The sequence below is a fragment of the Doryrhamphus excisus genome, chromosome 15 (genome assembly GCF_030265055.1).
Source record: "Doryrhamphus excisus isolate RoL2022-K1 chromosome 15, RoL_Dexc_1.0, whole genome shotgun sequence".
In the NCBI taxonomy this organism is placed as follows: domain Eukaryota; kingdom Metazoa; phylum Chordata; class Actinopteri; order Syngnathiformes; family Syngnathidae; genus Doryrhamphus; species Doryrhamphus excisus.
In genome coordinates this window covers 1,416,234-1,427,296 of record NC_080480.1, presented here as the reverse complement: position 1 = coordinate 1,427,296, position 11,063 = coordinate 1,416,234, and the positions used below count along the sequence as shown (strand labels likewise).

At 46.2% G+C, this 11,063-nt stretch overlaps 2 protein-coding genes across 2 annotated transcripts; both read right to left on the bottom strand.

The window, feature by feature from the left end:
• Nucleotides 1-1,764: 1,764 nt before the first annotated feature.
• Nucleotides 1,765-2,765, bottom strand: LOC131103012 (leukocyte cell-derived chemotaxin-2-like). The gene is made up of 4 exons (XM_058048833.1): nt 2,548-2,765; nt 2,357-2,468; nt 2,121-2,272; nt 1,765-2,039 (listed from the first exon to the last, which is right to left on the bottom strand). Exons 1-4 carry the CDS (start codon nt 2,591-2,593, stop codon nt 1,873-1,875), a joined length of 477 nt encoding a protein of 158 aa, XP_057904816.1. The 5' UTR covers nt 2,594-2,765; the 3' UTR covers nt 1,765-1,872.
• Nucleotides 2,766-2,995: 230 nt separating this feature from the next.
• On the bottom strand, nt 2,996-10,608 carry LOC131103011 (probable ATP-dependent RNA helicase DDX17). Its single transcript, XM_058048832.1, has 13 exons — nt 10,233-10,608; nt 9,989-10,148; nt 9,821-9,917; nt 9,612-9,745; nt 9,444-9,509; nt 8,741-8,882; nt 8,506-8,666; nt 8,264-8,436; nt 8,073-8,183; nt 7,936-7,997; nt 7,719-7,778; nt 4,325-4,558; nt 2,996-4,242 (listed from the first exon to the last, which is right to left on the bottom strand). The coding sequence occupies exons 1-13, from the start codon at nt 10,280-10,282 to the stop codon at nt 3,755-3,757; spliced, it is 1,938 nt and encodes a 645-aa protein (XP_057904815.1). The 5' UTR covers nt 10,283-10,608; the 3' UTR covers nt 2,996-3,754.
• Between the last annotated feature and the right edge of the window lie 455 nt (nt 10,609-11,063).

The window sequence follows — 11,063 nt, the reverse complement described above, 5'->3', positions numbered from 1 at the left end:
TTTCCAAACTTAACATACAACCTGACATCATGGCTTTAGCCAACCTTTTGATGGTTTAGGTAGTTTTTTTTTTTTTTTATCAATTTGTTTATTTGATGTGATCTGCTGTTTACAAAGTGCTCCTGAAAAAAGGACACAAGCACATATACATAGCAGGTTGCATGACACTTACAGATACAATCATTCCAGGTGGACTGTTAGAATTATATGCGTAAAATATATAGTCTGGCCCCCTGTCAATTTTGTTAAATCAATGCGGCCCGCGAGTCAAAAAGTTTGCCCACCCCTGAGCTAGACTAAGGGAGAAGAAGTATAGTTTCATGCCAAAAAAATACTACAGATGCAGTATTTCCTTTAAGAATGTTAATAGAGAAGTACAGAGAATGAGAGGGACCCAAATGGAAGAGTGAGGTTCCAGGCGTGATAGAAGAGTTTCAGCTACAATGAAAGGAAAGGTAAACAAAACTGTGATGAGATCAGCCATGTTGTTTGGTCTAAAGACAGGAAGCAGAACTGGAGGTAGCGGAGATGAGGATGCTGAGGTTCTCCTTGGGAGTGACCAGGATGGATAGGATCAGGAAGGAGTACATCAGAGGGACATTATATGTTAGAGGCCTCGGAGATAAAGTCCTTTAGGCCAGACTGAGGAGGTTTATGGATGTCGTGAAGGAGGACAGAAGCAGAAGACAGGGTTGGATGGAGGCGGTTGATTTGCCGTGGCGGCCCCTGAAGGGAAAAGCCCAAAGAGAAAGAAGAAAAAAGAAAAATAATAAGAAGAAATAAGAAGATCTGCAGTAGGAGTAAAGTGTGATATACTTATTGGTAATGTTGGATGTAACTGATGTAACTAAGCTTCATTTGCTTTATTTTTGTGGAGTAACAAAATCGCCTTATTTGAGTCCTCGTTGCGTTTCCACTTGAATGCTGTAGATGGCAGTAGCGAGCTTCAAACCTTTGTCGACTACACTAATCTTTCCTGTTGCGTGGAAACGAGATGCTAATGCTAAAGCCGAAAAGTCCAAACGATAGACGGCCACGTCGCTTGTTCTAAGTTGGTGCCGGCTAACTCTACTGCATATATTTATATATTATAAATACACAATATATATTTAGGTCAACAAAAGTCTCCAACCTTTTTCCATTTTGTGTCGTCTTTTCCCGGTCCTTCTCCTGTTTTTTTCTACATAGGTTTACCTGCACGTGCAAGGCCACTTAAATTACTTCCGGGTCAGCTCCGCGGACTAAACTAAATCCTAAAAAATAGTGTCGTACCCTTTATTATTCATCTTCACATTTGATTTAATTCGTATATATCAAATAAGTTAAATAAAACATCATATTATTAATGTCCTGGCACCTGGGATACCCGGCGATACTGCGCATGCGTATCACAAGGAAACTTATGTTGTCCCCATTGAAGGAGTCACGTGGCTAGACTCTACACTAAATTGTATTGATTTTGAGCTTATGCATCATATACCTTATTATGTGTTCAACCTAGTGGTTATTTATATTGTATGATTATTTAGAATTTATTATTATTATTTAGTCACTATTTTGGGGGGTATTTATATTGTATTTCTGATTTGTTTGTAGTTATTTGTAATTTGTTCACCGTGTAAATTGACAAATTAAAGACAGGAGGGGTGGGGGGGGGGGGGGGGGTGCCATATAAAAACCTCTCCAAGGTCCCATCCATGGGGCGGCTCTGATGATTCCCCGTACTAAATACTGTGTGATAATGACAACAATGACAGCACCACACAAGATGATGCATTTCTTTATGATTGACACCTGTGTGTGTACAACAATAACCCGGACTAAATGAAATGGTTTCATTCCAAATGTCTTAAGGTGGCAAAGTGGAACCCATCAGAAGTACACGGTGGGGTCGCTCTTATCGCACATCTGCACGTGAACGTGAGATTTGATCCCTGGGTAGACTTGCTGCATGGGCAGCATGACGCCGAGACGCTGGCCCTTGGTGACAGTTCCGGAAGTCTGATCCGGCCTGACGTAGAAGAGCTTGAAGCACAGATCTGCAGGACAGAAGGAACGATGTCAGCATCAAAAAGAGGAGAAAAGAGGAGAGGAGAGGAGGTGCAAGCGTGCGAGCTGACCGTCGGTCTGCAGGTTGATTCCGTCGTTGATGGCGGCCTTGGCGGGGTCGGTGTAGACGATGACCTTCCCGTTGAGAGAGACGTCAAACGGAGCGTAGACAACGGAGCCGTCTTCACATTCAATGTCCAGACCTTTGTGCTGCCTGGACCCCCTGAAAGACACAGCGCACACACACACACACACACACACATTAGCTGTTTCGTCTGCTTCCAGCGGTCAGGCGGTACCATCTCACCTTGGGGCCCCGTAGTGACCTTGACCCCAAATGTCTGACGTCCTACGCATGTTGTTGGGGTTCCCCTGGCAGAGCTGGCCAAACGTCACACCTTCACACACACACACCACAGCTACACACACAAACACACACTTAGCAACACTCAAGACTGAAGCACTCAAGTCCAGTGAAGCAGAGGTCAAAGTTCTCACCCAGCAAAGCCGCGAGCAGAGCAATGTTCTTGCACGTCATCTTCATCAGTCTGTCTCGTCGTCCTCCCGTCTGCTTTTAAACACAACACGGCAACAGTTATGTCAACAGCCGGCCCCCTTTTTGCAACACCGCTAAAGTCCCCTTGGCAGGAGTTTGTCCCCAAGTCACCAACTGATGTCAAACACACGGTCAACAACAGAAAAGTGAACGTGGCTTCGGTTTCTGACTTTGGCTAAACACGTTTGTACCGACTGATGTGTGTGTGTGTGTCCGTGTCGTCTTGTTGAGCAAGACTGGAAAGTCTTATCACAAAAATACGTCCGTTTATCAGTCGTGTACCTGGAACCTCTCCGGACGACACTATGACCTTTGTGTGTTTGTCAAGGAACGCGTGTCTTTGAAGTGTCTTTTGGTCACCATGAAAAACCGACAGAGGTGTTACACTACGTCATCTGATACGCTTACGCCACCGTTCAGGTCACAGAACAACAAACTTAAAAAAATGAGCTGTTCTTTTTCCTCGTTTTCATTATATTCCGACAAATAAAATAATATCATCTGCAGTCAATCGTCATCACTGCAGAGGAGTTCAGCACTATAAGGGAGTTCCTGGTTTTCCTGGGAAATGAGGTCACCCGGAACCGAGCGCCAATTATAATTTGCACATGGGATACATGTAATCCATCCATCCATCCATTTAGAATCCACGGTGTCACAACAAAGAGTTTTTATTGAGTATGAAAATGAAAGAGTACAGTACAACGTCACGCTTTCACCGTACTAACAATTCATTTCGCTTTTCGGAGATTAGTAAACATCGGCTTATGAAAGAACTTGTTAACGGGTCTATTAAGCACTTTTGACCTTGGTAGTTAAAAAAAAAAGGTCATCTTATTTACTCGGTAAATTTGTGTTCTTTTTGTGTGCTTTTTCTATCTTTGTATTCTATCTTCAAATCCAACCTACTTTTGGGGTTCCACCTACCTTGGCTGCGATGTCAGAGAAAAACATATGTACATTGTCCAAAATTACTCATTACGACTACTGGAAGAGAAGTAGTAAGAACGCCATATTTGCTCTACAAATAGTAAATACCACCACGTTACCATCTACCGGGTACAAAAAAGAAACATCTAAAAAAGTGTAAAGTGTGTAAGTGTACCTAATAAAGCGGCCGCTACGTGGAGAGAAAGCATGGGGTGCCATTTACTTTCGTCCCGGTGGGGGCGGCGGTGCAGCAAACTGGAACGCAGAGTGAACCATCAGGCCCATCATGGGCTGGGTGGGGTTGAACTGCTGGGCCATTAGAGGCTGGGGGCCTGACGAGGGGGGCGGGACCGTCCCCGCCGCCCCTGCCGCCCCTGCCGCCGGTGCAGAGCCGCCCCCCCTGGGGCCGCTGTACTGGCCGCTGCTGTTCCGGCTGTTCTGGTACGAGCTGGAGCTGTAGCTGCGTCCTCGATCCTGGCTGCTGCGATCCCTGTAAGAGGAGGAAGAGGATGAGGAGGAGGTGAGGCGGTCCCCGTCTCGGCTGCCCCCGCCTCGACTATCGCGGGCGTAGCTGCTGCTGCTGCTGCGGCTGTCCTTGACATCACCGCCGCCGCCCCCGACGGAGCGCATTCGCCGGTCACACTCGTCTTGGTACATCAAGTTGGGATTGTTGGAGGTGGAGCCGCCTCGGAAACGTGGACGTCCACCTGGAGCGAGGACCAGATATCGGTGTTCAGTTACGGCATCGGGAGATCTTACAGAACCTGATCATCATGGACGCCCCCTCACCGCCACCCCCTCCACGTCCGGTGTCCACCAGCTGCAGCAGTTTGGGATTGATGGCCTGCCTGGCCTCCTCCAGAACCCGGATCAGCTCCCGGGCCTGGCGGAGGTTCCCCGGGGTAAAGAACGTGTACGCCGTGCCTTTGTTGGTGCTCCTTGCCGTGCGGCCGATACGATGGATGTAGTCCTCGGACGAGTTGGGATAGTCGTAGTTGATCACAAACTTTACATCCTCCACGTCTTTTTGGACAGACATTGGGAGCGGTGCAAATGGGTGGAATGGGGGGGGGGGGGGTAAGTATGGTGGGAGAAGTTGGAGAAGGATGAAAAACGGAAATAATAGTCAGAACAAAGTCATAATTGCATTAAATATTGAAAGTGTGCTTTTGGCAAAAACAATCTGAAACCATCACTTACCTGCCAACCTTTAATACAACATAGTACTATAGGACACCACTACACTTAGCACGTTATATACATATATATATACATATCAATATTTCATCAATACTTTGCATTGGAATCACGCTGGTATCATCTGGATCGCCATAAAGCGAGATACAGCATCTCACAAAAGTCCCCCCCCACTTTACTCTCAAGGCTCAATTCTTCATTCATTCTTTATGTACTTAAGAGTAGTCAGTGTACGACTTGTACAACAATATGTATTGTATATTTTGATTGATTTTTGAGGCTCAATTCCATCTCTAAATTCCACCCTATTCTTCTTGCTAATGAGTGGTTAGCATCCTCTGGTGTAGCCACGCTATTTAAAAAAAAAAAAAATCAAATTAGGAGATCGAACCTGTCCTCTGCACGTTGTTGCTGATGTCACTTAGTCTTGTTTCCGTCACCATCTGCTCTAAATGCAGTCTACACCGGCCAAGCCTATCATCTATATCTGATTTTATATTATATATTTATATATATTGTATTTTCTGGACTATAAGTCGCACTTTTTTTCATAGGTTGGCTGTTCCTGCGACTTATACTCCAGAGCGACTTATAAATGAAAAAACTCTTTATGTTCCATAAATACCTTTTGTGTTCATGTTTGTTTTGTGTAGCTGAATAATAATAATATGTTAGCATATCTTACACTTATTAGCATGTTTGCTATTCTTTTATTATTGTTAGAATTTGCCTTCCAAGATGACGTAATGTCTGTTTTGGTCAAGTAGTTTGGTAAAATTAATTACCTGCAAAAAATGCGACTTATGTATGTTTTTTTTCTACCTAATTATGCATTTTTGCGACTTATACTCCGGAGCGACTTATAGTCCAGAAAATACGGTAAATATTATATAGTTTTAATGGCTGCACGGTGGTCAAGTGGTTAGCACGCAGGTCTCACAGCTAGGAGACCGGAGTTCAATTCCACTGTCAGCCATTTCTGTGTGGAGTTTGCATGTTCTACCCGTGCGCACGTGGGTTTTCTCCGGTTTCCTCCCACATTCCAAAAACATGCTAGGTTAATTAGCCACTCCAAATTGTCCATAGGTATGAATGTGAGTGTGAATGGTTGTTTGTCTATATGTGCCCTGTGATTGGCTGGCCACCAGTCCAGGGTGTACCCTGGGATAGGCTCCAGCGACCCTCGTGAGGATAAGCGGTAGAAATATATTTTTTAAATCCCATTTGAGAGGCTAAAACCAGAGGATATTTCCAATTCCCAATAAAATATAATAAATATATATCAATACTAGTGGAGATGAATTAAATTGTTGAGCCCCCCCCAATATGAAATACGTGTTGAATATTTGGGGGCGGACCCCCTTTTGTGAGATTCTGTACATGACTTTTGTCATTTGGATGCCTCCTTCCTAAAGTCATTAAAGGGCTACTTCCCCGGAATGATTAATTGTGGGGGGGTTGCTGGTTTGAGGTCTGTTTCTCATTACCGTTGGGGAGGGGCCGAGAAGACCGATTGGAGGGAGCGTCACGATGAAGGCTGGAGGAGGAGAAAAAGGGGAAGAGGGGTGACGGTACTTACCGTGTATCAGAGATCTAGTGACGACCTCTAAAAGTTACCCCTCTGTCCCCCCCCCGACCCCTTCGCCACTCACGGGTGGGGGGGATCTGCAGGCGTAGGAGGACAAAAGCAGTCCCACCTCCCTCTGCAGAGAGGTTGATTTGTAAGTCCCGACTCCCCCCCCGAGTGTATAATGGTAGAACCCGAGTAACAAGAAACAGACGCTAAGGGGATGCCTGGTGGGCGGAGCCGAGAACGGCCCCGGTCAGTGGAGTCCTGCAGGTGCAGGCGACTTGTTGGCAAGCAGGACTTGTTGGCAGTGGTCTGGTTTGATGGGCATGGAGGACAACGGCTTTGGGGGGTCTACGGGGCTGCAGCGGAGGGGGCGGGACTACGGGTAGCTGTCAGGAGACGGTTTAAAGAAACATAGAAAGACAATGACGGGTCGAGGAGTTGGACTTAGGATGACGGAAAAGTGATGACGTGTGCAACAGGAAGTCAAGGAGGAGGAGGAGAAGGAGGAGGAGGAAACATTTAGAGAGTGGTGACTCCTCCAGGCCAGGACTCCTGCCAGCCAGGACCAGACATGACGTCCGCAGAGGGAGAGGCCAGCCGCCACAGCCAGTGATGGCGGGGTGTCAGAGGGCAGGCTGCAGCACCGTCCGTCCACGGCGGCGGGGCTTTGGCCGCAATCCGCCCCCCCCCCCCCCAGCTCCGGGTGGACGCGTCGCTCTTCTGGTGACGCCCCACAGCGTCTCTAACGCCAATTGAGGTCCTACTGCTTGGGTGATGACGGCAGGGCGGAGGTGAGCCCCCCCTGACAGCCCGACTTTCGGATCAAATTTTTTTTTGCCCCTCTTTCCGTCCCCCCCGTCCCCCGTCCCCAATCAGCCAGGCAGTCGGGGTCCCGGCAAGGGGGAGAGGGCTTGGCGGGCACTGTGGGCTCTGCGGCGGAGATGGCTGTGTGGGACTGATAAATCAAGCCGTCTCTCTCTCTCTCTCTCTCTCTCTCCCCAAAGTCGGCTTTCGATTAGTCATGCCTAGGTCCGGCTGCAGGCTCCCGAGGGCCTGTGTACTTCTAGTTGGCAGAAGAGAGACTTTGAAACAAACAAAAGAAAATGAAAAGAAAACAAATGAAGACAGAATTAGGTCAAAGGTCGATCTGCATCACCAGCCTCACCTTAAATTCATCTTTCAAGCTCTTCGTTAGCTTCGCTATCGACATGATTTGCTTCGGAGATACACAATGATCTGAGAAGCAAAGCATCACACGTCGGTGAGGGAGGAGACCTCCGTGCCAGACTAGCTAACAGCTAACAGCTAACAGCTAACAGCTTCCACAATAAAAGCAGCAGCAGCGGCTCAGCCTGGCGTATTCTTGCTATCGAAATGTTTTGTGCGGAGTGCGGGTGACATTTGAGCACATACCCAAACCCCGGGACGCCACATCCGTAGCGATAAGGATCGGAGCTTTGCCGCTGCGGAACTCTAAAACACAAAAAAAGGGATTAACGACGATAAACTGGGAATTATTTGAAATCATAAACTGTATTGAGTAAAGCTAGAAGATGTCCAAATTGTGGTATAGTGGCAAATTGTGGTACTGCACTGCATATCCTGGCTGGTGAGTATTTTTTTCTTGTACCTGACAACACCCAGTCTCTCTCCGGCTGGCTTTTGTCCCCGTGAATGCACATCGCCGGCCACCTACGAGTCAAAGCAGCAACAAAGGTCAGCTGACTGCTCAGGTTACTTCCTGGTTCATCACCTTCGCCGGCTCACCCGTCTCGTCTCATCCGACGTGTGAGGTCGTCACATCGCTTCTTGGTCTCCACAAAGATGATGGTCTTGTTCTCTTTTTCGGCCATGATCTCCTCCATCAGCTGGATCAACCTGAGGGTTTAAAAAAAGAGAAGATGGCAGGTGAAAGAGTGCAAACGAGCGCTCATCGGCGGACATGTTCGCTTTCTTACTTGTTGTCCTTTTCGCTATCCGCGCACACGTCGACTATCTGAAGGATGTTGTGGTTGGCGCTGAGCTCCAGGGCTCCGACGTTGATCTGCACGTAGTCCTTCAGGAAGTCCTCCGCCAGCTGCCGCACCTCCTTGGGCCACGTGGCGCTCCACATCAGCGTCTGTCTGTCCGGCTGGATACGCACCGTTACGGATTAACGAACTCCAACCTTCTCAGTTTGTGACGACATTAAAGATCCCACCCTGATCTGGTCCACAATTTTGCGAATCTGGGGTTCGAATCCCATGTCCAGCATGCGGTCGGCTTCATCCAGAACTAAATATGTGCAGCGCTGCAGGTTGGTCTTTCCCGCCTCCAGGAAGTCGATCAGACGGCCCGGCGTGGCGATGCAGATTTCAACACCTGAAAAAGAACAAACAAGAACGCTTTCTTTTCAATTCCCTTTTCATCCTTGCTCAATGGCTAGTGGTGCACACCTCTCTCCAGATCTCGAATCTGGGGTCCTTTGGGAGCACCCCCATACACGCAGGTGCTTTTAATGCGAGATGACTTTCCATAATCATACGCCACCTGCTGGACCTGCTGTGCCAGTTCTCTTGTGGGCGCCAGGACCAAGCACTATAAAAAATCAATAATAAATACATTACAATCTACAATAATCCCTCGTTTATCGTGGTTATACGGTTCCCGACCCTGATAAGTGAATTTCTACAAAGCAGGATACAATAATTGATATTAAATGTTCATATTACTACATCCCATTCACCTTTACACTCCTATTACCAAATATGGTAGACAAAATGAAAGAAAATAAGCAATAAAGATGGCGTCTGGTGCAATAAATATGGATTACAACCACAACATTAGCCTATGCTTGTGGTGAGATAATTCAAACAATAATAATAATAAATAATAATAATAATAATAAAAGCCTCATAATCAAATCTGATGCTTGTATGCCTGATTGTGATCCATTACAGGAACAATACTGACACCTAGTGGCCAGTGTAGAATACTACATAGCATCACATTCTCCAATGCATTCTCTGAATGCCTCATTTGGTTTCATTCAGCCATTTTTATAATAGAAAAATCATAATTTAGGCAACAAATGTGCACTATTTATGAATGAAGTATGATGTGGCGAGGTATGAGTGTATTTGGTATTTTTATACATACAATGGGTCCGTCTCCACGCTCCAAGTAGGGCTGATGATTAATGTGCACAATGGCGGGCAGGAGATACTGTGCCAAGACAAAAAGGAAAATGGCACCAATTGAACTCCTGTGAGCAGCATCATAACACTGTTATTTTTAGAACCAACAGAAAGAAAGACTAGGTCTCACCGAAAGAGTCTTTCCTGAGCCGGTCTGAGCGATGCCCACCATGTCTCTCCCACTGAGAGCTAGCGGGAATCCTTGAGCCTGAATGGCTGTCGGTTCCTTGAAATGTTGCTGCATCAGCACATCCATCACGTACTCTAAATGGAAAAGACAACTGAATGAGGATGAAGAAGTATTTCTTGGTGTTGTGGTGTCGCTTTGCAGGTGCTTACGAGGAAACTGTGCCTGATGGAAGCTGATGATGGGCTTCGGGGAGCCGGAACCCCGAACTGTTATTTCTCTCCTCCTTCTGTACTCCTCAATGTCATACTGAAAAAAAATAAACATTGGTGTGTGAAAAGTACAAAAAAAGGGATCCTCTGGTTAACTAACATGCATACCTGACTCATTTGTTGCACTTCCGGGTGCTCAGTGTAAAAGTTCTTCTCGAATTTGGGAAGTTCATTCAGATCCCACCTTTTCTTTCGTAAACGGTCCCCAGGATTTCCAAACCTTTTAACCGATGGAGGGCCGCCTCTGCTGGATCCAAACCGAGGGCTGCTATAAAATAATGGCAATACTATTTTAATAACATCGCTACTACTCAAAAAAAAACATGGAGGCGGCCATGTTTTGTTTTCTTACCCCCTGTCGCGACCACGGTCTCTGTCTCTGTCTCCGTGAGAGCCTCTCATTTTGAAGACTTTTTATGAGGGACGAAGATGTTGGAGCTTACTTTCGCTTTCTGTTTCGGGCCTTTTAAAAGCTACACCGGTGACTAGTTAATAGTAGATAATGTTATCCGATTCGCCTTACAGTTCGGTTAAAATGTGCAATGCTAGCAGTGTAAACTTCATTGCATATTATTCACGAAGCCTCTAACTGTCATGTGTCTAATATATGTGTGTGTTTATATATATATAATACAAGTATATGATCCTGTTTACCTGACATCAATCAGTGTAGCTAGCTATGTTGTTAGCTTAGCGAGAGGGCTGGGAGCGGAAGTCACTTTGGTTGGCTGGGCGCCGATTGGCCCCGCCTTCGAATAAGATTGACACCTTTGGTATTGAAATGAAGTGCAGATCATTTCAGTTGCTTCAAAATGCACAACTGGCAGTATTTTTTTTACAAATACAAAACCTTTTAAATGCTTTATTGACAGGCTGGCACTTTACACGTTGTAACAGCACCTTGTAATGCATTATATTAAAAAATAATACATGTTTTGGTGTATGTCATAAATATAATAATCTGCGCGCACGTCTGGTGTTCATCATAACTCCCCACCCCTATATGACTATATTACACACGACTACAGTACAGATATTGGCTGTATTATTTGGAGGTCGATTACCATTGTAAATGTTGCCGGTTTTCATATTTAATTGTCGAAGAATGATCGCATCAGTCATGACGCACTAACAGCACCAATACAAAACCACTGCATGGCACCACAGCACCACCTGCTGGATA

Excerpts from the sequence above, each read along its gene's own strand:
- LOC131103012 (XM_058048833.1), bottom strand. The coding sequence starts at position 2,593 with ATGAAGATGACGTGCAAGAACATTGCTCTGCTCGCGGCTTTGCTGG. Across the intron at positions 2,469-2,547 it reads TCTGCTCGCGGCTTTGCTGG|CTGTGGTGTGTGTGTGTGAA; the intron begins GTGAGAACTTTG and ends TTGTGTGTGTAG. Across the intron at positions 2,040-2,120 it reads AATCAACCTGCAGACCGACG|ATCTGTGCTTCAAGCTCTTC; the intron begins GTCAGCTCGCAC and ends TCTGTCCTGCAG.
- LOC131103011 (XM_058048832.1), bottom strand. The coding sequence starts at position 10,282 with ATGAGAGGCTCTCACGGAGACAGAGACAGAGACCGTGGTCGCGACAGG. Across the intron at positions 9,510-9,611 it reads GCTCAGGAAAGACTCTTTCG|TATCTCCTGCCCGCCATTGT; the intron begins GTGAGACCTAGT and ends GTCTTGGCACAG. Across the intron at positions 7,998-8,072 it reads CGTCGGATGAGACGAGACGG|GTGGCCGGCGATGTGCATTC; the intron begins GTGAGCCGGCGA and ends TTTGACTCGTAG.